The sequence below is a fragment of the Haliotis cracherodii genome, unplaced genomic scaffold, assembly GCF_022045235.1.
Source record: "Haliotis cracherodii isolate W230 unplaced genomic scaffold, xgHalCrac1.p SCAF_7, whole genome shotgun sequence".
Classification (NCBI taxonomy): Eukaryota; Metazoa; Mollusca; class Gastropoda; order Lepetellida; family Haliotidae; genus Haliotis; species Haliotis cracherodii.
This window is the reverse complement of record NW_027266330.1, coordinates 50,483,909-50,511,512: the sequence shown is the minus strand read 5'-3', so window position 1 is coordinate 50,511,512 and position 27,604 is coordinate 50,483,909. Positions and strand designations below refer to the sequence as shown.

The 27,604-nt window shown below is 42.1% G+C and overlaps 1 protein-coding gene across 1 annotated transcript; it reads left to right on the top strand.

The window, feature by feature from the left end:
* Window positions 1-132: 132 nt before the first annotated feature.
* On the top strand, window positions 133-26,988 carry LOC139447971 (nuclear GTPase SLIP-GC-like). The gene is made up of 20 exons (XM_071229472.1): window positions 133-201; window positions 472-555; window positions 5,552-5,780; window positions 7,070-7,270; window positions 8,159-8,350; window positions 8,449-8,624; window positions 8,991-9,099; window positions 9,757-9,801; window positions 10,245-10,358; window positions 10,729-10,848; window positions 11,269-11,433; window positions 12,284-12,466; window positions 13,188-13,360; window positions 13,465-13,621; window positions 14,106-14,189; window positions 20,511-20,669; window positions 21,607-21,715; window positions 22,577-22,654; window positions 24,025-24,110; window positions 24,442-26,988. Exons 1-20 carry the CDS (start codon window positions 167-169, stop codon window positions 24,472-24,474), a joined length of 2,532 nt encoding a protein of 843 aa, XP_071085573.1. The 5' UTR covers window positions 133-166; the 3' UTR covers window positions 24,475-26,988.
* Window positions 26,989-27,604: the final 616 nt, after the last annotated feature.

Genomic DNA, 27,604 nt, shown 5'->3' with positions numbered 1-27,604 from the left:
AGTTTTATCAGGTAATATCTTTTTCAAAGTAAGCAAAGTTTAACCTTTCATCGTCAGTAGTAACACAAGAAAACTTCACTCATGACCTGGTATGTACAGGCATTCTTGATGTGTTAGTGCTTCTTTCAGATTTGTAAACTCTTGGTCTGACCTGGTTGCGGGCATTATGAACACCCCTGTGTCGAGTGATCACATCTCCCGGTAAGTCTCGCGTCCAAACAAATATTGCGTCTGTAAATCGTATACATTAAATGTATCGTCCTACTTTTGTTCTCATAAATGTTAGCAAATGTTGAATAGTAACAAAGTATAAGCTCTATATAATCTGTTAGTATCTAACCTCTCGTGTCCACACCTAATAGCATAATATGTCACATGGATACTCGCTTGAGCCAAATGTGAACATCATTGACCTTCATTTCCAGGAGCACATTGGTGTCAATGTACTGTGTAAATACAGTTTCTGTTTAGATGTGAGGAGATCTTGCATTTACTTGGAAACGCAACATCTGAGGAAAACAGAGAAGGAGACTCTACAATTGTACAGAAGGCAAGGTATTGCTCAGTCCTCAATAATACCATGTTTTTAGACAAAACCAGTGTGTCATAACAAGAAACCTTCATTGAATTATACTCATTTGTGTTTTTAGTATGGGTGAGTATAAATCTATAGCATTAAGTACAAGCGATGTGATTGTATAAACATATACGACGTCAAAATGGCCGACGGGATTAACGTTACGGTATGACTTGATCTCATTGTTTTCATTGAATAAGTGATGAGTGGTTGATAGTAATGATTGTTAAATTACGTGATCTTTTGGAGTTGCTGATAAAGATAAGTCAAATGGTAAATCCACACATCACTGGAGTGTTCTGATTAAGCCATTTTCCAGTTTTGAAGCCTAGAGTTATCTGCCCCTTATGACACGTGATCGCGGGCTTGACAACACATGAAAAGAGCTGTCAGATTACCGAGCTGACATCGTTTGTCGACAGACGATATTGTTTATTCGCGTTCTACCTTTGTGATTTCAAGAAAATTTCAACTATGTTCTCATCTAAGACCGTACCACAGCTGAAGGTGTATTTAAAGGATCGTTGCGTGACTTTTACAGGGTACACTCGTCAGGAATTTGTCACTTTGTGCGAGTGTGTTGCCAGCATGGATTTGCCTGTCAACTCTGATTTATCGGATGTTTCTAATGTAAGGTACACGTATCAATCACTCTCAGACATTAACATTAACTGTGACCCTTACCTTTTACAAGGATATTGGAATAATGTTTTTTTTTACAATACATTAAATATATATTATACCTGCAATCCAATTTCTTGACATTTCCGCCAGACTGCCTGAGTCAGGTGGAACAGGCATCCACGGATGCGGGCTTCTGGTAGGGTCTTACTAATAGCTTTCCACACAGCCTGTTCAAAGTCCAGTATTATCGTCTTGACTTGAGTATCGTTGGGGAGTAGATCTAAAAGCTTCTTCAAGACTTTGACGTAGTCCGATGTTCGACGCCTTGACATAATTACAAACACAAGAGGCATCAACTTGAAGTTACTGCCGGCACGCACAAAAGCATGAATGGTAAGCAGTTGATGGAACGGACGTTTGACAATCTTAAACGTTCCGTCCATAAACCATTGACCACTCCTACTTAGGTGCTGTAATTGCCGGCCAGTAGCAAGCATGATATGCCTCTCATCCTTGTGAATTATGTCGCCACGGACGAAGCCTTCGGGTAAGAAGTCCTCGGCAATCTGAAAATATAAATGTGTTAAAATACAATTTTCGTTATGTTACAACATTTCGGTTATTCTATGAATTTGAATAATAGCATTATTTAGTTCAATTTATTATAAGTAGTACCTCGAAGTCCAGTGTCCTCGGTTCTTTGGGGCGCAACAGTTCCCTGGTTCGGTTCGCCATGCGAATGAGTGTCGAGTGGTTTTGGCGACCGCCAGCCTGATCAGGGTCAACTAGTCTGTGGCGGTGTTTCCCTTCATTGAAGGTGTCGCCCGTCTGGATCACGGATGCCGGACAGGTTGTCGTCTTGTTCCTGACGCTGCAGCGCCAGAATGTTCTGGTATCTGAAGTTTTCTGCAAACACCAAAAGAAAGAAAATATGACATACTTACTTATTTAGAATATATTATATGCTTATGAGATATAAATGAACGTTTGTGTTTAAAAACAAGTATAAATATATTTACCCGAACGACGTACGTGAATCCATAATAATCCACAAGCTTCTTTTTGCCCTTCTGAGACCCTGTCTCAACCAAAGTGTAGACATTCTCTGGTATGTCGGCAGAAGGGGGCTCCAGCATGGTGACATCTCTTATTGAACTAAAAAAATAATAAAAAATTACTATATATGAATTATTGGTATTATTATTATTATTATTTCATTTTTGTGTGGCAAATACTTTGAAATGAAATAGTTACTTGTTACGGTCGTCTTCGTCTTCTAAGAGCAAATCTGAAGCCGTAATGTGGATTTCAGATAGGTTGGGGACTCTCATTTCATCAGCATCTTCTGACTGGATACTGATATCAAAGTTGCCGACCACCTCTTCAATGACGGGACCTACTTCAAAGCGTATAGTGTTTTCACAATAAGTTAACTATGCCTCCCAATCGGAGTCGGTGAGTAAATTGGAGTAGGGGGCTAATTTCTTATTTGTTTTATTTCACAATTAGTTGTGTTTGTAAGAGACGATGTGAGTTTAATTTCTATTATTTTTTTTCAAAGCATGTTATGTTTTCACAATAAGTTGAGTTGCGTATAAGCTAAGTTGGATTATAGTTGGAGTAGAGGCTAATATCTAATGTAAACTTGTTTTAACATCTCACAATTATTGGCGCTTGCAAGTTAAAATGTAAGTTTAATATCATTTATTTGACAAAGGTAAAAAAAATTAATAAGGTGCCGTTTTCGCTCGAGTCGAGGTGCCGTTTTCGCCAATCGGTGCCGTTTTCGCCCGGTGACGTTTTGCTGAGGTGCCGTTTTCGCTATAACCCTCGATTATCACAGAAGGAAGCTTCGCGTCTACATGTCTAGATCTCTCTCGAGACTGTTGCTTGTTCGCTGATGAAGATATTGATTGCTCGCATGTTATCCGCAAGATCATAAATGGCCGAACAGGTCTTTGTTAAGTTTGTTGCTCACAATACAGGGTTCCCCCTAGACTCCAATATCTGAGAGTCACCTTGACTCAGCCTATGATTTTTTGGGAGTCAAAAATATTTTTGGAGAGTCAAATGTTTTATTGTATAATTAATGAAATTTAAAGTGTTCACTGTTAATGTTACACTTAAAGTTAAGTATCTTTTAAATATTATATGTCTTTAGTTTAAGTTAACAAGTGCTAATTAATGTTCTCAGCTGATTGTACAACAGAGAAAAAAAGGATATATGAATGAAAAACAAAGTTTGTTGATTTTATTTTTTCACAATCTTTAATTATTTCACAGCTCATGAAACAATTTACAGTGACACAAATACAGGATGAATAAATAACATCCGTCTCAACTGTGAGACATAATTTTTAATCATGGATGGATATTAAAATACATTTCATGTCAGATTATAATCTAATACCACTAGCTCATTTACATCTTTTATCTAGTTATCTTGTATTATCTATCAACAGTGAAGTTGAACTGAAGACTTGTGAACACTCGTAATATTTTCTGGTTGAATACAGTTTATTAGCAACAACAAACACGCCCAAAGCTTTACATTTCGTATATACCATATTCATTCGCGTATAATACACACTCGTGTATACTACACACCCCTAATTATGGGCTATTAAATCCTGAAAAACATCTCTCTCGTGTATAATACGCACAGGCTTTTCTTCAGTTTCATTTCAGGCTGTCATGATCCGTCATCGGAAATAGCATAACAAATCCGAATTGAATTACGCAAGTTAATCCTGTTGTTACACTATCTGGCAATAAAAATGTGTTCTCTGTATATCTGACCTTATGTTTGTCTGTATATCTGACCTTATGTTTGTCTGTATATCTGACCTTATGTTTGTCATCTATTTTATTAATTTTATTTAAAATTTCATTCAATAATGTTTACCTAAATTTCGGCAAAAACATGTGTCCCTCCGATACTTACAACTTCTGTTTACCCCGTTCCATAGGTTCTGCTTAACCACATACTGTAACCGTGCCAAATCACATTATTCACCGCAACAATGATAATATTTTCTTCTGTTTCATTTTTTACGAGTCTATACATCTAGATAAACATATGTCATGGTTAACTTTTAGTGAGAAAATATGCCGAAACATGAAAAACCTTGAATGTCCATTTGCGGAATTTTACTTTGTTTACATCACGTGCTGTCATCGAAGCCACATGAAGTGTGAGAGTTACATTCACTTTGATGCATAAATTTTGAAACGACGATTAATTAAAAACTAGACGTAAATTTTAAGATGTTTGCATATATTGTCTTCAGAAAATGTTTATAAATTAAGTTCAGGTGAGTAGTTGTAATATTTTCATTCCAAAGCTGGTAAACAACAACACAGATATTTTGAAATTGCGTCAGTCATGACGCAGTCATTAATTTCTGGACATATTTTTCCTTAATTGAGGTCTAGGTCTACTAAAAAGAAACTAAAGGGTCACTCAAGAATAATTGATTTGTAACGGGGACCTCAGAAAATATCGCCATGACTTGGTGAAACTACTTCTAAATCTAAACAAGGCCTCGTAAGTGTGTCACAAGTGCCTAATCCATTTGAGTTTTCGCAATAAAATATGTTCAAATCAAAACCACAGGCCCTCGCCCATCCCAAATACTTCTCACGTTGACATTTTACATCTCCTGGCGATCTTTGTACCTGTTATCTGGTGAGGTGAAATGGGGTTTAACGTTGCGTCCACGATTATTGCACTTATATAGCGACGTGCATGTACGTGTGTGTGTTTGTGTGGCTGCTTGTACTCGTCCGGACTGATGCCGATTTATAGTGCTAGCTCACTGAGATACCATGCCTCGTAAGTGTGTCACAAGTGCCTAATCAATTTGAGTTTTCGCAATAAAATATGTTCAAATCAAAACCGCAGTTTAACATGAATACCCCACACTTACACCGAGCCGATCAGTCCTTGTTTTAGCCCCTTAATGCCAAGCGCCAGACAAGGTAACAACAAGTACCATCTTTTAACGTCTTTTGGTATGACGCTCTCCGGGCGGACGCTCTACCACTAGACCACGGAGGCGGTCTACCTGTTATCTGACTTACATAAGCCATAGCAACCGTGGTATCGAGGCATCTTCGTCTCCTTTTTCCGTAAACATTCGAATTGCAGTCGATAAACTGTCATGCACGTCAGCAGTTTGACAGCGGTTTGTATTGAAGTATTGCCCGCTGTCACGTTGTTTTGCAAAGTGGTGTCACTATAAACGGACTTATTTCGCGAAACTGGAACATGGCTTATTACCTTACATGCATAGTAATATTACATTTTTCTCATAAGTGTTTTATTTTTCTCTGTAAACATTTGTTCAGAAAAGACCTTGAGAAGATAAGGAAACATGGTGATCCTCCAGAAATTACAGTAGCTGTATATGGAGACACTGGGGCAGGAAAGTCCTCCCTGTTGAACGCCCTGTTGGATCAGCCGTCCCTGTTGCCTACAGCTGGAATGGGGACAGCATGTACATCGGTGGTCATTAAAATAGAAGTAAACAAAACAAGCTCTGATTTTGAAGCGGACATTGTGTTTCTCACTGCAGAGGTATCAGACATTTAACCGTGTAGCTTACCTTACTAAAATGTACTTGTCGACAATAATGGACAAATAATGCCAATGAAGGTTATCCTTTTCATTCATTATCCGGCAATTCGTGCATGTGTCATTTTGAATTTTGATATGCAGTAAGTATGTGGCATGTGGAATAACTTCCCTTCTAACCAACAGGTTAGAAATAACAGAGTTCATAAATATCATACATGAATGTTCCCTAGGGCAAATATCAAGCGCACCAGTATATTGTTTACATCATCTGTACCACATTGTTGTCGTCACTCGAATGTTATTGTGAATTATAGCTAAAATGGATAGAATTATCAAAAAAACGCCCGCATGTTATCAGAAATGAGCGGGCCACTGTAACTTGATAATGCCCTCATATTACTTGACGACGGGCAATTATCATGCCCGTTGTTAGGTGACGTCATAGAATAGGTATAGGTGACGTAACGTTCAATAGTGACGTCATTTTGTTTGTTCTATGACGTTTCCATATTTGTAAAAGTGGGTCAGTGACATTCGTGTTGATTGCAGTAAATGTTTCAAAATCGATATTGTTGTTTCTTTTTATTTGATAACAAATTCCATCCATTTTAGCTAAAATAACGGTCTTTTCAACTGCGCTCCTTCGTCGGGCAGTTAATGGAAGACCTCGGGTTTCTGCAAATGATAATGCTCTGAAAAATAGCGTTACCCTTATAGTATGGAATGACACCACGTAAGAAACGGCAACATAGCTGAAGACTGTTGACGTCATTCGACAATCATTCATTGTGGTTTTCTAAATCGGTTGTTGAGATCAGTGCATTCTTTCAAAAGGGGAGCTCATAAGGATTAAGGAATAATAGGTAATTCTTGACCGACGTGTACTACCCTCGCTCTCGCTCTGGAAATGCAAGAAACCTACACTCGTTTCTGAAAGCAGTATGACACACACGGGAGTAGAATGATTCTTTTGCCTTAATTTGTGTAAAGCGTTTGTTTTAGATGTAGTGAATAGATGTGGGTATTTAGTACAATTACGTAGTGTACTTGGCCTGTCGTTAATTGTGGGTTGTCCGCAGGTGCGGGATTAATTATCGGATTTGATTTGATCTTTTCTTTATGGCGATTCGTGAACATTGTGTCAAATTAAATGTAGTTTCTAAAACAACTGGATTAGGAAGGCATTCAAATAATGTTAGCATGTATCATTAAACTACAACATAGTATACAAACAACCAAGTTTCATCAGTATTTCAATCAAAGATTGATTTAATCCTTTGTTGATTTAGGAATGGAAGAAAGAACTCAATGTTTTAAAGTGTGACCTGGAACAGAATGATGGTGACAACGATGAGGATGCTGATGTGTACGATGAAGCTCATGCAAAGGTTGCTGCAGTGTATGGTGACTTTGAGCCTACAAACCTGCTAGATGATGATACTGAAACAGCTGAACTGCTTGGAACTGTAAGGAAACTGCGTGACTCCAGTGTGAGTATCATTTTTGTACTGAGTACTGAAAAAGGGCAAATTATGACAACAATGGGAGAACACAAGGAATAGTTCATATCGTTTTAAGATATCGTTTTCAGATTTCAGATTCAGATTCAGATTTCTAATTCTTAATAGTTGGTTTGTTTGTTGGTTGTTGTTTAACACCGCACTCAGCAATATTCCAGCTATATGACGGCCGTCTGTAAAGACAATCGAGTCTGGACCAGACAATCCAGTGAATGACATCATGAGCATCTATTCACGCAATTTGGATCCATGACATACATCAAACCAAGTCAGCGATCGTGACCACCCGTTCCTGTTGGTCGCCCCCTAAGACAAGCATAGTCGCCTTTTACGGCAAGCATGGGTTGCTGAAAACCAAATCTACCTCGGATCTTCAGGGGTCTAATTTTGAATAGGAGATGCCAATGTATGTTCCAGGAAGACGTAAACAAGCGAGAGACCGTTCAGGCCGTCAGACAAAATGTTATAGGATTAATTGAGATGATCATTAAGTGTATACAAAGAATTAATCCCACCGAAATTTAGTGAATGTGCAAATCATGTTATGTTAGGAATCGAGATTATTTCTCGAATGGCCAAAGCGCTACAAGCAGTACTTAGTTGAACAATAACTTGTAGTTTCAGTGATAGTGATTAGATATATGACTTGTTAAGACCTAATTGCAACCCCACTGGACATCTATGAAACGAATTTGAACGACGTGTTTACCAACGCAATGTAGTCTTCAATCTGGATCAACAATTTCCAGCCTTGCTAAAGTTGTGTTCGGGCAGTTGTCTGGGTCCATAAGGATACATTCGTGATATATATGCACACAAAACACTCGAATACTTACAGTACTTGTATGATATGTTTAGGCAAGAGACCTACAGGACAAGATCAGCACATTCACTGAGGCACATCCAGTTGATGAACGTCAGTTCTGGCCATTGGTGAAACAAGTGGTTCTGAAAGTACCAGATTCAGGCCTATGTTGGAGCGGCGTTAACTTGGTTGACCTCCCTGGAGTCGGAGATTCAAACCCAGCAAGAGAAAATGTTGCCAGAAAGGTAGGGAACGGAGATGTGTGTGTAATGTGACTACCACTTCTTCAGACAAATTTGTATATTGTATATTTTACACATATTATGACATTGCCTTCTTGCAGTACATGCAAACCTGTGATGTGCTGCTGGTCGTTACGAAAATTCAGAGAGCTGTTGACAACAAAACAGTCAAGCATACTTTAGGGGACAAACTATTTCGTCAGCTGTTGATGGACCACACTAAGACAGTTGTAGCCTGTACACAAGCAGATGATGTCAAACCGTCAGAGGTCATCAGGTAAGTAGAACATCATTTTGAAATTAGTCTTATGTTTTGGTGTCTCTTGTATATTATTTAGGGATAAAACATACTGATGTTTTAATGTCATCCTGTAAATAGACTGTAGTTTAAAATATATTAAATATATTTTTAAAAGTGTGGATGTTGCATCCCTTTTGAGGTACAACGTTATTCTTGTTAGAACTTAGACGAACCACGATCCGATTACCGATGGGAGATTATTATACTCTCATCAGTTTGGGCTTACCCATAAATGATATTACTTACATGATGTTCAAAGCAGCGTTAAATCAAACTCACTCACTCATTCAGTGATTTACGTATTTGTAGACTCCGTGTCATATTGGGGATATTCTTTCGCAGAAAACTGAAGTTACCACAGGCAGCAGAGTGGACAGCCGAAGGTCAGCGATACAAGAAGGAGGAACAAGTCTTGCAACAAAAGTTAGCAGATTTAAAGAGGGACAAACAGGTAAAAACTATAAAAGTCTTTACAGATACATGTACTTGGAAAACATAATCACCGCCATTTCTAGAATTCCCCACAAACGCATTAACTACCACCAACCAGTTTGACACAACTTTCATAATGTGTAACCTTAAAGTATTCCCACGCAATATATATAAGTACATATAACGTCCAACACGCAAGCGTTCTTTGTCGTCCATAGTTGAAGTCCAGGAAGTTTAGTTTGTGCAGTAGGCAGTCGTCACAGTACATGACAAAATTGCGCCAAATCTCAAGCTCAGTTGATGTTACTGAATTTTACAATACGCAGTCAAGGTTCCGCCGTTTTGTGTCCTAGATATATTGAAAATATTTCTCTCAAGAAGACATTCTTCCAATATTTGAATGGGAGTAAGTTTCGAAGCACGGAAGCAAGCACTCAACTATTTTGTTGTGTACTTGAATTCTCGCTTACTCAATGTGCAAACATGGCTATTTAATGGTTACTATTTATAACACTTGGTGAAACTGTGGTCCAATGTCACTAGACTATTCGCACGCCCGTCAGGCTTAAGAAATGGGTTTGATTTCCCACATTGGTACATCGTGTTTATGCATGATATAATACGATATATCTCATAAAACTCATGTATATTTTAAACTACAATGAGTCAATTTCAGGTGGATTGCAGTAGTGAAAGTCAAGAAAACTCTCTTATCCAGCAGGTTTGTCTTTTTGCATTCATTTGTATAAACAATCACTCTCAAATTAAAATGACGAAGCATCCATAATCGTTCCATTATACGATGCCGACTATGAATCGCTTTTCTGATGACACTAGGTGTTCGCGAAAAGGTGAGCGTATCCTGCACCACCGGTGCAGGCAAACATATGCAAGTAAATTATTCACCTTAAAAAGCACGGGAACAAACGTTACAACTCAAAACTGCAAGGATCCCAATTTCAGGTTGTGTTTCTTCATAATCTTTTGCATTCCAGTTTGTGTACAAATTCATTTTTAGTTTTTTTCTTAGAAACCTGAGAATCATTATATAATTGCGTTCTTGTTAAAAGTAATATCATGTAAACCAAAGAAAGAAACGATAATTGAATTGCTATGTTGAAATAGTTCATACATACAGAAGTTGATGATATTACATCATTTTAGCAACAACGTCTTCATGCGGCAAAAGACCAGTTAAAGAGAGAGAAAACATCAACGTGTGCTGTTAAAAGGAACGAGTTTGTCAGGAATAATATTCTGCATAAAATATCAAGCCCGGTGAGAATTAATATTATTAAAGAAAGATCAGCTGTGACACAAAAGTACCATTAATTACATGATTTTAAGAAAGAGTTCCTGTCCTAGGTCAACGTATAAATTGACTAATCTACTTCGTTTATTTCGAAAAGAGCTGATTAGAAATAAACTATTAGAAGAAGACATATATTCTTATATGCAGAGATTCCAGGCATAGTTCTACCATCCTCTTACATAGGGACTTATGCTCTTTTACTTCATGTGTATACGAAAACTAATGACAAGACAACTGAGCTTTCCATTGTGCCCAAACGTAGACAGCTTCAGATCACAACTGTAATTCTGTTCAAAGTCGCATTAAACCTTACCCACTCATTCTATTTAATTCCAGTCTTCTCCTCATGACCAAGACTATCCCCTTGACCTGAAGGTGTTTTGTGTCAGTTCCAGTGACTATACCAAACTAAGCAACCTTCTCACTTGTGACGACGACGATGACGACAAGCCCCCAGTGAGTAACGTCTTTTAGAGGCATTTAGAAGTTGAAGTACGTAGTCAGGATAAGATTTAAGGATGAACAACTTCGTTATTACAATTAGGAGCGACCTCCGCCAAAACGTCACTCCTAATTGTAATATAGAAGTTCTTTATCTATGTATCTTATCCTTACTAACCAGTAAGTAAACAAGATGGACAGTGTTCAATTCCCGACATGGGTAAAATGCGTTAAGTCCATGAGTGGTGTTGTCCCTGCTGTCGTAACACCACCAAAATCCTCTCTTTCATTCGTAGATGCTGAATTCTTTTGTTCGAGCGTCAAACAATGTGACATTAAGGCCAACTCATTTACTCACACCATCATGACAATAGGGATTAAATTCTGTATTACTTGCGTTTCGTTAAAATGCTTTATACTTCCCTACTATTGCAGGTGTTTCTGTCAACAGAAGATACCGAAATCCCTGGTTTAAGAACCTATCTGCAGGAGCTAGTTTGGGAAAAGCAGAAAAAACACAGGATGTCTCTGCAAAATAATTTCCAGGCAATCATAGATGGCATACTGATGTATCTGATCAATTCAAAAAGAGGAAGGAAGGTTAGTTATACTATTCTGTGATACTATAATTCTACTACTTATAAATGAATAAAAATATTACATGGCAGCAGTTATGGTCGAAAAATGTTGCTGAAGTTCAGAAGCACGCAACAGAAATTTTGTTCTAAACAACAAGTAAATGCAGACACATTTTTGTCATGTGTGTGAAGGGCAAAGATGTCCCTTGCCGTCTATGGCGCTGCAGTTCGTCATACAGTTCCATTCCTTAGATGTGCCAGGCCCCACACATCTCGAGTTCGAGTTCCAGATATCTTGGTTTGTCAGCACCGTATCCATCCTCCTGGTTTTCACTAAAGAAGTGAAACGTCAGTTTCAACATTTACTCCCACACGAAGGTGACATATTTGTAGAAATATAGCAAAAATGGCTTAAATGTGAGCGATGGATTTAGCTGGCTCTTGAACTAGATTCGACCCGTGATGATCCGGGGTAGAATAGTTCTTCAGCAACCCACGCTTGCCGTAGAAGGCGACCATGCTTGTCGTTGAAGACGACTAACGTGATCGGGTGGTCAGGCTTGCATACTTGGTTGATGCATGTCATCGATCGGTATGGCGTCGATCGATGCTCATGATGTCAATCACTGGATTGTCTGGTCCAGACTCGATTATTTACAGACCGCCGTCATATAGCTGGAATATTGCTGAGTGCGGCGTAAAACAACAAACCAAACCAACTTGAACTAGATTCAGGTCCACCAATATTCCCTTGTGCCAAAGATAAAGCAAGTATGTTATCAATAGGTTTTGGAAACAATAGATGTCAAACGGACGTCGAGCAGACGAGGTAAATATAAGTACATATACAGATTTCTTATCTCTTAATTCAGGCCCTGAAGGAAGAGCTGAAACGTCATCTTGACACATTACAAAATGAAGTAAAATTAATACTAAATGAGTTAGACTCCCACCTGCAGTCGTCATGGTTTGCCGTCCTGGATGCAGCTCTTGATGAAGCAACACAGGAAGCGATAAGACGGGCAAACTCCACAGTTGAATTGTGGGCAAGACCGGTAGGTCTGCTTAGCATTCTGGTATCTGAGCTATCGACATCAAACAAAATACACCTAAATGAAATATATAAACCATTCACAGTACATGTCGTGATGAAAGGGAAATTGAATACTCATCAATGTATGAAGCAAACGTTTTCACATTGGTCATATTTATTTGATCTTAAGAAGACACATCTTACATGGTTAAAGTAATAAATGTTGATATGTGAGAGTTTTCGGAATGTAAGTCATATCATGAACGTAGTTGCACAGAAGAACACTGTATTGTATTTGCTTTCTGCAGTTACTGTATTTCATCCTAAAGTTTAAAACCCGTGAAGATTCCGAGTAGAATAGGTCTTCAGCAACCCATGCTTGCCGTAAAAGGTGACTATGCTTGTCGTAAAAGGCGACTAACGAGATCGGGTGGTCAGGCTCGCTGACTTGGTTGATGCATGTCATCGATCCCAATTGCGTGGATCGATGCTCATGATATTAATCACTGGATTGTCTGGTCCAGACTCGATTATTTACAGACCGCCGTCATGTAGCTGGAATATTGCTGAGTGCGGCGTTAATAACAAACCAAACCAAAACCTAAAGTTTAAAGGCACTATAAAGCAGTTAGGTTATTAGTAGAAGGTTGCTGCTTTGCGAATAAGTTAAAATACAATGAAAGCATGTAATATTTGTTTCAAACCTTTGACATAATTTTAATATTGTGACATGCCTTAATAAGGTAAACAAGAAACAGAGAGAACAGGGAGGGTTGCATAGCAACACCTACAAGGCAACTGTGCGCCGATTGGGAATCTTTAGATCATCTGGGATTGGATACATCATTAATATGAATCAAGACCTTGCAGATCCGTTTGTAAAGATTCTCTCGGAGGAATGGACGCCTCGTTTCAGGTAAGTGTGGACAACATGTGCAGTAGACAGATGATTCGATCGGTTATTAAATCTTACACTAAAAGAAACTATCATCCTCATTTCATAAACACATGTTGTTTCAGTGAACAGGCATGGTTTGAAACTGTGAAAAGCAAAATAAAAAAACCTGCTTCCAACGCCATAACTTGCTTCACAGAAGCCATTATGAAATCCCTTGGTGACAGTGACGCAACACTTCTAAAGGATCTGACTCAGTTGGAGACAGATACACTTGGAAAAGTAAGACATATAAGTATTATAATGTATATTTCTTTAGTTTGATGATTTGTAGTTTGTTTGTTGTTTAACGCTGCACTCAGCAATATACCAGCTATATGACGGCGGTCTGTAAATATTCGATTCTGGAACAGACAATCCAGTGATTGATATCATGAGTATCGATGCACGCAATTGGGATACGATGACATGCATCAAACATGTTAGTGAGCCTGACCACCCGAGCCCGTTAGTCGCCAATTACGGCAAGCATAGTCACCTCTTACGGCAAGAATGGGTTGCTGAAGACCTATTCTCTACCCAGATCTTCCCGGCTCTTTAGGTCGATTTAATAGCAACATTTATGTTTCTTAACAGTCTTTATCATGACCTTGTTTCATTTATTTATTGTTGATGTTGACAATAATAATTATAACATAGTTGTTATGTATAGCCTATTTCATATGTAGCCAAATGTCTTCATAAATATATACTCATCTGTTCACAGTTAACAAGACTGGATTCACTCTGGGAGGAAACAATAGTCAGGAAACAAAGAGAAGTAACGCACATGATTCCAGACTTCGTACAGGTAGGATAACCTTCGAGGGTAACATTTAGCAAATACGGTTTTTTTTATGAACGGAGAAATATAAGTAACCATGGGGATATCAGGTTAGACTAGGTTACCTGCAATCTATAACAGGCGACCAAATCGATAGTGTTGTCAGGCTCAATGGCTTGGCTGATTGGATGTCATCGTACTCCGATGACGTGTATAGTTTTTCCTCATATCAATCACTGGATTGTCTGGTCCAGACTTAATTATTTTCAGGTCGCCATCAATATTGCTGAGTTAAACAACAAACACACACTCAAATATAAACAAATAGTGTAAAATATACTAAATTTTTTAACTTATCCTGCATTACTCCGTATTGCATTTACTGCTGTCTTTGACAGAGTGACGAACTGTGTGAGATCCAGCTGCTGAAGAAAGTTGTCCCAACCAGCTCAGGAGGCAGCGCCCTCTCACAGTCGGCACGTGACCCGGAAGTCATGACGTCACACAAAAACACATAACTGCTTTGTCACCTCCACGGACGGACGTACTGTGTATCCCTTGTGGAAATTAAAGCTTATTATTTGTTTTTTATATTTTGCGTGTTTCTACATTCATTATATGCTGCTACATTGTTACCTGTTATGGGCCGTGACCTTAGGGTCTTCCCATTCGTAAATTGTAACGTTTATCGCTCGTCTGTTGCTCACGTCACAGTAATTTACGGGCGCAATGTTGTTCCCGCCATTTTGTTTTCTTTCCCGCCATTTTGGCCATTCACCACGTGGCCACGTAATGTCGTGTTCTGCGTTTTGAATTCTCTCTTTGGCTTGGGTAATACATTACATTTATGTATGTTGTTTTGGTGTGCTTTGCCTTTTCGCTACCTCTCAGCGTAATTGTTTCTTCTCATAAACTTCAATATAATACGAAGTTTTTGAGTTACATTATGTCTCCCGTACTCTGTGGTTTTGCCACATGGTTACGTGTTTGCACATGGTTATGTGTTTGCTTAAAGCTATGCTTTTTCGCTACCTTTTAGCGTCATTGTTTGATCTCATAAACTTCATTGAAATACAAAGTTTCTGAATCACATTATGCTTCCCATACTTTGTGATTGGCCACATGGTTATGTGTTTGCTTAAAGCTATGCTTTTTCGCTACCTTTTAGCGTCATTGTTTGATCTCATAAACTTCATTGAAATACAAAGTTTCTGAATCACATTATGCTTCCCGCACTTTGTGGCTTTGCCACATAGTTATGTTTTGCTTAAATTCCAGATTTTCTGCCTCGCTGCACTTGTTGCCGCGGGAACAAATCTGGTCGGGGCCGCCCCTTTCTGCCGTGATTGTACGACGCCCTGTACTTTCACAAGGCAGTGCCGATGTTGCAGTCATTCGTCGCTGTGATCCTTCAGCTCATGCGAGTATCCAGGACACACCTCGCTCAACGTGCTCGTCGACCCCCACCTACGTTGACGGCAGCAGCGCTCAGCGGAGCTTCGCAGTGCTCCCAGCACCAACGGCGGCTCCCAACGTAGAGTCTGCCTCCCATGGCACGACATACGACCGTTCACGGTCTCCTACTCCACCGGCGGCTCCAGCGCTCCCAACGTAGAGTCTGCCTCCCCTGGCACGACATACGACCGTTCACGGTCTCCAACACCACCACATCAACGCTGATGCCGGCGCCTCTGATGTCCCGGCGCTCCCGGCGCCTCCGCATCCTCTGATGTCTTCGGCGCTCCCGGCGCCTCTAAGGTCTTTGATCTCATGATCTTCGACGCCTCTAATGTCTCTGGCGCCTCTGACTACTCCGGCGCCTCAATGTCTTCGGCGCTCCCGGCGCCTCTAAGGTCTTTGATCTCATGATCTTCGACGCCTCTGATGTCTCGGCGCCTCGTGCATTCCCGGCGACTCTGATGTCTCCGCGCTCCGGCGCCTCCGCATCCTCTGATGTCTTCGGCGCTCCCGGCGCCTCTAAGGTCTTTGATCTCATGATCTTCGACGCCTCTAATGTCTCTGGCGCCTCTGACTACTCCGGCGCCTCAAGAGTTACGGAAGAAGCGCCTATGATATATCCGGCGCCTAAGATGACCTCCGGCGCCCAGATCAACAAGCTTTATCAAGCTCAGATCAACGAGCCGACTATACGATCTTCTACTGCGGCTTAAGGGGCACCATCGGCAATCGCCTCCCCGGCGCCACTGCCCTCTTCTCTTGCTGCCGTCTCATAACTCGTCACACGGAGAAGCATGGTGAAACAACTGTCGCCGCTCCTGTCGCTACTCTCCCGTCGGTCTTCGGGATCGTGACTATCGTTCTACTTCGTTCCTGGGTGGAATCTTTTCAACCAATAGACAGTTGGTCTGATTCAACTTGCCCACTGAGACGTTATCCATAATCCCGTCGTTTAAAGCGCTATGATTCCGGAGAGATGACCTGCGGGTTTCCATCGAATCAGAGCGTCATGTGAACAGCGTCTGTATCAGATTCGACGACGACATCCACTTACAAAGAGTTTACTTCGTCGACATCGCCGACACCAACGCTGTTCTACCCTACCCTAGCGCCAGCGTTCCTGAAAGAGACTCTTCCTCGGCGCTCACCGGGTTTTCCACGACGCCCATGGGGTTCCGTGTTTTATCGCAAAACTCGGGTACACCACTTGATCGTCTCTCACGCAGTTCATTGAGGATTGTCTGTGTGTGGAGTTTGCACCTCAGTTCCGACTCCAAGGCGGTTTTCTCGGCTACTGCGCAGTGTGATTTACATGTCACGTGTCAAGTACTCGGACTGTCAACAACTCCGACCGGAATTAGGTCAACTTACCATGGCAAGGGGTGCCATGTATTTCTACAGATTGGTTTCCATGTCTACCTGTACGCTTGGTGCTACCACTCAACCAGGCGCCTGTCGCAGTCCATCCATGCTCGGATGTTGGAAACAATAGACCTCCTCTACCAACACGGCTGTCACGAGGAACCTTGTTTCATCAACCCTTCGCTGTAAGAACGATAGCGCCTATAGGCGTTCAAGGGATGGAAAAGATCGCCTTCCTTCGTCCGGTTTGATCTTTTCGACTACGACACCTTCCTATCTTCCGCCTTGACTACCGGACACAGTGTCGATTTGATACTTAAAGTCCCTCGGCCGTCCCACTGACCCCTGTTGCATACCTGCCTCGTATCGTGTTGTCGTCCTCCATCGTCACCTCGATATAAGAACAGGAGTACTTATACGCCGCTTCAGGGATGAAAACGATCTAATTACTTCGTGCAATGGCCATATTGCCTCGACTTCCTACTACCCGGTTACGTCGATGACCCGGCGGTCGATTGTGAAGCTGGTTTACTTCGTCTACTTGAGGTTGGCTCGCAGGCGATCACACCTTTTTCCGAATCGTACCGACGGTACGCAATCGCAGACCCCTGTTGCTGACTACCTCCCCTGCCACCTTGTCAGTGGCTAGTGGCCCACACCAGCCCACATTGTGACCACCTGTGATCCAGAGATCAACACCATTGGCACAGCAACAGCCTCGAGATAAAGGCTTATCCAGGACGTCGCTTGCTGACAGTGCTTTCTCGGTCACGCCCTGTTGATCGTGTCCACTGACGACGTCACCGTAGTGTGGTGTTTGCGGACCCAGAGTACTCGCCCCTCTCCCGGCGCTACAAACTCGACCGGCGCCCCCGAGAATCACCATCTTCGGCGTTCCAGGCGCCTCAAGCTCTCCGACGCCTCACGCTCTCCGGCGCCTCGGGCCAGAATATGTCAAACGGTCGACACCCCAACCCTAGTTCTGTTTGCCTCATATCTGAATGTGGCCAGCTGTCGTCTTCCATTCCACCTGTGCCGGATACGACCGCTGTGGCAGTCGAAGCCTTCCATCGTTCCTGAGAAGGATTACGCGTGTACGCTTTTCCGACTCCGGTTCTCCCTCCCATGGTTCTTCAGAGATCCAGGCCACTCGACCCCTGCCATTGACTTTGGTCTCGCCTTATTGGTCAGCCAGAAGTTGGGTTATCGACCTCCGAAACATACCCAGAGACAACCCCTGGAACTTCCGGTGTGGTCCAACCTTCTGCTCCATCCACACGGTCTGTTGCCACACCCTCATACCCGCATGTTATCGTCTGCACGCCTGACACACCTGCAGAAAGCCAAGGGCTATTCGGCTAGAGCGACCAAGGCTATTGCTTCAGCCCACCGTCCATCTACAGGGGGACTGTATGCTGATAAATGATGCTTGTTCCAGGCATTTTGTTCTGACAAACACCAGGATCCGATGACAGCGTCACCGCAGATCCTGGATCAGTTCCTTCTGTACTTGCGTAGCACCCGTCGGTTGAAGGGCTTACCACCCCCACACACCTGGTCGCCATCTACTCCGTTCTGGCCATCCCGGACGATCGGAGAAAGACGAAAATTCCCGACCTACGGGCCTGGCTGCGCTCGTTCAGTCTTGAAGACCTGAAGGCCAAGTTCGGACCGCCTGCGTTGGATCTGAATGTGGTCTTCAACGCCCTTCGAACCACTCCCCTCGTCTTCCTTCTACGACCTTAAGTAGAAGACGGGTGTTTCTACTGGTTTTGACTACTGCCGCTCGAGTCCATGTTCAGCACGCCCTCGACGTCTCCCGTGCCCGGTTCGAATGCGGTACCTAGGGCGCCGTTCATCATGGACCGTACTGGGACGTCAGCGTAAAGACTCAACTCCCAGGACAGCCTGATAGATAATTCCTTGTCCCCTCCCCCCTCGTCCAGGGTGGGTGCCGAGGATGAGGATGAGCGTCATTATGCCCAGTAAGGGCACTGAAGGTTATTCTACGATCTAAAGACTGCCGCAAGTCTAGGAAACACCTTTTTCTGCCGGTCTCCCCTTCGTCGCAGTCGTTGGTCAGCCGGAATACTTTTCCCTGTGGCTCCGGACGGTCATCCTTAAAGCTTATGAGCCGCCGGATTGGACCCTCCCCCCAAAGGCTATCACCTGAAATAAAATGAGATCAGGGCGATCGTATTTACACTGGTTCTTCACGGTATACTGTTCCATCCAGTCGTTCAGGGAAGCCTGTTCGTGGCGATCGGACACCGCCTTCACCAACCGCTACTTCCGTGATGTAGCCTTGAAAGTTGTCGCCGGCGTTCACAGTTTTGGTCCCTGGTTGTAGCCCAACAGGTCATCTATCTCCGACGCCACTGATTCTCCGATACCCTGAGCGGGGCCCGTCGACCTCTCTGGTGTTTATCACCCCAGACGAGACGGATCTCTTGCGTTCCGCATTCGCTCTTAGGTCAGTTTTAGTTTTGGGTTACCCGACTCATTCTATTGCTGTCACCTATCCGGGTTTTACTTTTTGCATCAACTCTCATTTCCTGACGACAGGAATGGTAGTAGATGTGGACACCGGCGCCGACGCCAACGCCGCTGCTTCTCTGATACCTGAGCGGTGCCCGTCGACCTCACCGGTGTTCCTTGCCTCCAGCCTAGAGGGCTATCCTGCGTTTCGCATTCGCTCTTGGGATTGGTCGTAGATTTTGCCGCCGACGCCGCTGATTCTTCGATTCCCCGAGCGGGGCCCGTCGAACTCTCTGGTGTTTATCGCCTCAGATTAGAGGGGATCTACTGCGTTTCGCTTTCGCTCTTCGGTAAGTTATATATTTTGGCAACACGCCTCATTGTATTTCGGTTACCTATTCGGGCGTTTCGTTTTTGCATCGACTCTTGTTTCCTGAAGACAGGAATGGTCGTAGATGTTCCGGTCATCACTTGTATGCGGTGCGGATTCATCGGACCTTGACGAGGGTTTAATATGGTTCACATCTGCAGGTATGCCCACCGGCCATGCCGTCTGATAAAGATGCAATACGGAGTAATGCAGGATAAGTTAAAAAATTTAGTAAAATCTAAATATTTTTTACATTTGTATACTTATCCTGCATTACGAAGTCTAAGTGCCCTCCCTTTCGCTACGCTACCTCCCCACGAAGTTTCAGATGTTATGTTTAAAGCAGTTATGTGTTTTTGTGTGACGTCATGACTTCCGGGTCACGTGCCGACTGTGAGAGGGCGCTGCCTCCTGAGCTGGTTGGGACAACTTTCTTCAGCAGCTGGATCTCACACAGTTCGTCACTCTGTCAAAGACAGCAGTAAATGCAATACGGAGTAATGCAGGATAAGTATACAAATGTAAAAAATATTCAGATTTTACTAAAGCTTAAAGTCAGGACCCTCTGTTTTTTAATATAAATGAGGTGTCCTTAAATGTCTCAACGTATCTAATCAATTACATATATTATATTGCATGTTAATAAATATAATCTATGACTAAATCTATTTCTGTCAAAGGAACAAATGCAGAGCGCATACGAGCAATGTTCGGAGGAAGAAGGTCCCGGGGCTATCAACAGAATCAAAGACATCATGGCAAGCACCATTGACCAGTTGAAGAGTAACATGTTTCAGCAGCTCAAGGAAAAGATCACAGTGTCTCTGGGTCAACTGAAGGTGACATATTAACTCGTTTTGCATGTGACAAACATTTTGGTTTGGTTTGGTTTGTTGTGTAACGCGCCACTCAGCAATATTCCAGCTATATGACGGCGGTCTGTAAATAATCGAGTCTGAACCAGATAATCCAGTGATTGACAACATGAGCATCGATCCACGCAGTTGGGACCGATGACATGCATCTACCATGTCATCGAGCCTGACCACACGATCCCATTAGTCGCCTTTTACGACAAGCGTAGTCGCCTTTAACGGCAAGCATGGGTTGCTGAAGAACTATTCTACCCCGGATCTTCACGGGCCGTGATTGGTTGGTTGGTTGGTGTGTTGGTTTGTTGTTTAACGCCGCACTCAGCAATTTTCAAGCTATATGACGGCGGTCTGTAAATACTCGAGTCTGGACCAGACAATCCAGTGATTGATATCATGAACATCGATCCACGCAATTGGGATCGATGACATGCATCAACCAAGTCAGCGAGCCTGACCACCCGATCCCATTACAAACATTAAGTACATACGACGTCGTAGTTAAATACTTCTGTGACAAACAGCAGTCAACAGTAACCTAAAGTGTCACTTACATCCAAACTGTGTGTTTGTTTAACGACGCACTCAGCAATAGCCTAGCTATATGACGTCGATCGGTAAATAATCGGGTCTGGACCAGTGATTGACATCTTGAGCATCGACCTACGCAATTGGGATACGATGACATTCATCAACTGATCCTGACCCCCGAACCCGATAGTCGCCTCTGACAACAAGTATAGTTGCCTCTAACGACAAGCATTGATTGCTATTCTAACCCGGATATTCACTTGTATGGCTGGTAAAGTGTCAAGTCTTTTTTCGTTTACGTGCCAAACCTTTAAATGTTGAACGTGGATAGCAATGCTCTCAAGATGTGCAGTTAATTGTTTTCAAATTACAGAAAGGTTTTATGAGAGGAGCGAAGGAAATTCTGGATGACATTGTTGAAGACACTGAGAAGCAGATTATGCCTCTGTGGCAGACACAGGATGAACCCATCTATTTGGAAAGTAAGTGTTGTACACGCAGAAGCCATTGTGAAGATAATTGCAATGATCGAATTCTTCTGCTGCTTACCCGTGAAGATTCCGGGGTAGAATACGTCTTCAGCAACCCATGCTTGCCGTAAAAGGTGACTATGCTTGTCGTAAAAGGCGACTAACGGGATCGGGTGGTCAGGCTCACTGACTTGGTTGATGCATGTCATCGTGATCCCAATTGCGTGGATCGATGCTCATGATATCAATCACTGGATTGTCTGGTCCAGATGCGATTAGCTACAGACCACCGTCATATAGCTGGAATATTGCTGAGTGCGGCGTTAAACAACAAACAAACCAACCAACCGACCGCAGTCATATAGCTGGAATATTGCTGAGTGCGGCGTTAAAAAAACAAACAAACCAACCAACCGACCGCAGTCATATAGCTGGAATATTCCTGAGTGCGGCGTTAAACAACAAACAAACCAACCAACCGACCGCACTCATATAGCTGGAATATTGCTGAGTGCAGCGTTAAACAACAAACAAACCAACCAACCGACCGCAGTCACATAGCTGGAATATTGCTGAGTGCGGCGTTAAACAACAAAAAACCAACCAACCGACCAACCGACCGCACTCATATAGCTGGAATATTGCTGAGTGCGGCGTTAAACAACAAAAAACCAACCAACCGACCAACCGACCGCACTCATATAGCTGGAATATTGCTGAGTGCGGCGTTAAACAACAAACAAACCAACCAACCAACCGCAGTCATATAGCTGGAATATTGCTGAGTGCGGCGTTAAACAACAGCCCAACCAACCAACCAGTCTTTTGCTGCTTCATGAGTCAGCATCATGTGTTTGTTGTTTTCTGTTTCAGCTCTGGAAAAGTGTGAGGGCTTGAGCCAAACTCTCAGTGATGATTTTGCAAAGTACAAAAACGGTCTACATGAACCAGGTTTGTAACAATGGATAAATAATGCGAGACATGAAAAGCTTGTCGAATGAGCTTATCTCATGACCTTCTTGTCCGATGTCATCGGCGTCTGGGCGGTCGGGTAGCCTAGTGGTTAAAGCGTTCGCTCATCACGCCGAAAACCCGGGTCAATTCCCGACATGGGTACAATGTGTGAAGCCATTTCTGGTGTCCCCCGCCGTGATATTGCTGGAATATTGCTAAAAGCGGCGTAAAACCATACTCACTTACTCACTAAGTCAACACGTGTATATAATTGTCTTCAATTTTCATTATTAAATTTTCAATGTTGAATTATGACAGTCCCCCCAAAATGCATATCACAAATGTTTAAATTTTGAATACATTTTGATCCACATAAAACAGTTTTTTAAAGAGATATCACATTTCCATTTCTGCTTTCAAGATGTGGGGCGGTCGGGTAGCCTATCGGTTAAAGCGTTCGCTCGTCACGATTCCCGACATGGGTACAATGTGTGAATCCATTTTTGGTGTCCCCCGCCGTGATATTGCTGGAATATTGATAAAAGCAGCGTAAAACATACTCACTCACTCACTCATCGGCGTCTGCTTCTCTAAGCATCATTCGTCAGCATCATTCCTCTGCAACCAATGGAAAACCAATGATTGTGTTTAAGAGGTTGGAATGCGATTATCAGCATGGCTGTCATTACAGGCTACTTATCGTGTTGTCCCCAACAATATGTTGATACACTGTGACTTCAATAAGGTATCGTTCAAAAACAAAACAATTGTGATAATGTATACATTAGTACATTAAGTATATCATGGCATGTCAGCGTAACGTAGGGTTAAAGTATAAAGTGTTTATTGTTCATTTATTTGTTGTTTACGCCGCACTAAGCAATAGTCCAGCTATATTACTGCGGTCTGTAAATAATCGAGTCTGGACCAGACAATCCTGTGATTGACATCTTGAGTATCGATCCACGCATTTGGGATACGATGACATGCATCTACTAAGTCAGCGAGCCTGACCACCCGATACCGTTAGTCGCCTCTTACGACAAGCTTAGTCGCCTTTTGCAGCAAAAATGCATATGGGTTGCTGAAGACCTATTCTAACCAGGATCATCACAGGTATAAAGTCCAAAGGCATGTAGATTGTAGACGACAATATTTGAAGAACGTGAGCCGAAATATGTAATAATTCCTTTGTCCCTGCTACATTGGACTGAACGATATAAATCATTGTGTTGGCTGTAACAGTTACTGGTCACATTCATTAAACTATATGTACCGTTATAAACATATAACATTAAGAAAACATAGATGAACAATATAGTCCTGGTGGAATTATATTACTCTTTAAGGATGCTTATATTTATCAGACTTTCATCAGAGCAGCAGTTCGTTGAAGAGACAAGCTGGTGATATTCCAACTTTCCCTGTGCCAGGGTCGAAACTCGTAAAACTGGTACGTATGCTTTACTAAATTGACTCAGCTTTTAAGAGGACATGTATTTATTTTACGGGGAAGCCCCTTTATGGGTGAATGGACACGACTACCTTGAAAAGTCGCTAGTACCTAGTGAATATCTTCATTCAGCAGTGTCAGTTGTTTTCCACAAATAATTAACGAAGCAATTTAATTATGAAGGACACATTGCAGACTATAACTAGACAACACTATCCGTGCGCAAAAACTTCCAAGCTCCAATATTCATTCAGTTTGGCCCTCAATGTATAAAGGTTCATTCTCCAATGAACTAATCAGAAGTGAAAGTCAATTTATAATTCTCTTTCAGAGCGAAGAACCTGATAAAGCTGGTCCGGAATAATTGCAACAGCCATTAGCCTACATGGACATGGCTACATCAGATACGTTGAAAGCAGAAGGATTTACAGATGTATGGATCTCCTCGATTAATGTATATCAGGTGCTCCTCTGTCAATGAGATAATAGTAGTTACTGCGCTAGTAATCCTTGGTTTCTTTTGAAATATTCATATTCCTCTTCAACTATGTAACACCATTTCAACACGTGTGCATTTCTTTCTTACATGTGCATTATTTTGTTTGTTTGTTTGTTTGTTGTTTAACGGCGCACTCTGCAATATTCCAGCTATATGACGGCGGTCTGTAAAATAATCAAGTCAGCGAGCCTGACCACCCGTTTCCGTTTGTCGCCTTTTACGACAAGCATAGTCGCCTTTTACGGCAAGTATGGGTTGCTGAAGACCTATTCTACCCCGAATCTTCACGGGTCTGTGCATTATTACCTTTTGAATATGTTCATTATGACAATCCAAAGCAACATATTGAATTTCCAACATGTTTGTCACCATGCTCACATCTTGATGGATCAAACAGCTCATAATTTCCTGAAGGTGGACAGCGTTTGTTTGATAAGGTTGTGACCCATGCGCAACGATAATAAACTAATGCGTGAGGGCACATACAATCTTGAAAAACCTCAATAGTGGGCAAACCGTACACTGTGCGGTCACAAAATCAAACTTTCACCTGCTCCCTTTTAATCCACATTCCACCAAATTTGAATCGATGTACTTCCAGATTGTGTTCATGATTTTGTGTAAATGATATACAATTATTTGCACGGAAAACATGGCTTACAATGATGTGATCACACATCACGGGTCACAAATCAGGTGGAGGTAAGCAACGTCGGCCTCGGAGTGGAGTTGGATAGGTGACCGTGTTCAGCAGCTTGCCTCCTGAGAGTTGCCAGGGCTTCGGTCCTGCCCCGCACTGAAGCACATGTGATGTCTCCTTAGGCAAGTGGCATTGTTCGAAATGTGCCTTTGTTCACACAGCAGTGGAATGGGTTCCCCGGAGAGATAAGGTGGTAATGTGTCTCAAAGGCAGCTTGGGTAGTGTACTCCCTAGGGAGCTGAGAATAAGAATCGAACTATCCACACTGATCCATTGACCGGTTTAATATTGTAGTGTTTTCAGCACGCTTTTAGGCATGGATTTGGCGCATTATAAATATGGGCATAGTTATTGTTATTTGTTACATGGGGCACGTGTGGCCCCGTCGTCTAAGGCGCCGCGATACGCTGTGCAGAGTTACGTCCCTTGGGCACGCCAGAAACCTATGATTGTGGTTTCAAACCCATTTCTCCCCGATTATGTTTCTAGGTTTGTCAGCACCATACCCGTACTCATGGGTTTTACCGAAGTGGTAAACGTTTGAGACCTGCATCACTTCGGGTTTTCCTCCAAAATTAAGCTGACACTCCGTAATGTAAATTGAATACTGTTAAAAGCGGCGATAAACCCAACTCACTCACTCACTATTTGTTACAGATCAAAATAAATAAATGAAGCAAAGTAAATTCGGGTAAAGCACAACGTGGAATTGTCAAAAATCATGTCACTGTATTCCTGCTAATAATGTACATTTATCCTTCCGGGCAAACATGCCGAATAATAAGGTCCATCAAATCAATTAGTCGTCATGCTGAGGAATACTCACATTCACATCGTGTATGTAGCTTATCAAAAGCATAAGCTTGAATCTTCAAAGTTCAATTCTTTGAATTTCCATTGGAGCACTGGGTCATGACCTTCATGCCCTACTTCTGTTTTTGTCCAACAATGTATACAGTATATATCATGAGGTTGTCCTTTCTGCAAGATATAGTAGGAAGTTACTGAGCTTTTAATCCATAGTTTCATTGCCTTTGTTCATATTCTTCCCTTCAGCTATGTAACACTATGTCAACAAGGGGCGGTCGGGTAGCCTAGTGGTTAAAGCGTTCGCCGTCATCACGCCGAAGACCCGGGTTCGATTCCCGACATGGGTACAATGTGTGAAGCCCATTTCTGGTGTCCCCCGCCGTGATATTGCTGGAATATTGCTAAAGGTGGCGTAAAACCATACTCACTCACGCGTTCAAGGTGTTATAGTTATAACACCAACATCAGCGTCAGTTCAGTATTGTTTACATATGGTGAGGTTCCAAAATGTGCTTCAGTTGGAGTTGATGCAGTTGTAAAACATGCTGGATCAGATGTTTGAATGCCATGTTCTTACTGGTGCTATGAAGGTTATGGCATTTTTGCCATTGCTCAACTACATCATAATATTTTACATTTAGTAAGAGTGTTCTGAACACATTTTATGTTTTCTGCAATATTGATGCTCCATCCCTGTTGTGTATCTTCATTCCTTTCTTATTTATTAGTATTTTTAAGCAGGTTTTATAGATCATGTACATAGGCTTCAGCCTCTTGAAGATCCGGGCTAGAATAGGTCTTCAGCAACCCATGCATGTTGTAAGAGACGACTAACGGGATCGGGTGGTCAGGCTCACAAGCTTGGTTGATGCATGACATCTTATCCCAACTCTCGTGGTTGATACATATTGTCCCAATTGCGTGGATCAATTCTCATGATGACCATCATGAATGAAACATATGCAACCATTTTGAGTATTTTGTTTTTTGTAAAATTTGATATCATTGATTGGAGAAGAATCAGTATTTTGTAGACACTTTTTCAAGATATTAAATATTCTGTAATATGTTTCAAAGAAATCCGTCGTTGTTTTATTCCTTGAATGAAAAAAAAGTTCAGCCTCTTTTGTGGGCTATGTGACCTAGATGGTAGGGGTCAAAGTACCAGACCCTATTGTAGGCTGTTCTATCCAGATAGTAGGGGTCAAAGTACCAGACCCTATTGTAGGCTGTTCTATCCAGATGGTAGGGATCAAAGTACCAGACCCTTTTGTAGGCTATTCTATCCAGATGGTAGGGATCAAAGTACCAGACCCAATTGTAGGCCATTCTATCCAGATGGTAGGGATCAAAGTACTAGACCCTATTGTAGGCTATTCTATCCAGATGGTAGGGATCAAAGTACCAGACCCTATTGTAGGCTATTCTATCCAGATGGTAAGGATCAAAGTACCAGACCCTTTTGTAGGCTATTCTATCCAGATT

What these genes read in the sequence shown, in the direction of transcription:
- LOC139447971 (XM_071229472.1), top strand. Translation starts at nt 167, where the DNA reads ATGAACACCCCTGTGTCGAGTGATCACATCTCCCG. An exon ending in TTGTGTTTCTCACTGCAGAG is followed by an intron (nt 5,781 to 7,069) that starts GTATCAGACATT and finishes TTGTTGATTTAG; the next exon opens with GAATGGAAGAAAGAACTCAA. An exon ending in TGTCTCTGGGTCAACTGAAG is followed by an intron (nt 20,670 to 21,606) that starts GTGACATATTAA and finishes TTCAAATTACAG; the next exon opens with AAAGGTTTTATGAGAGGAGC.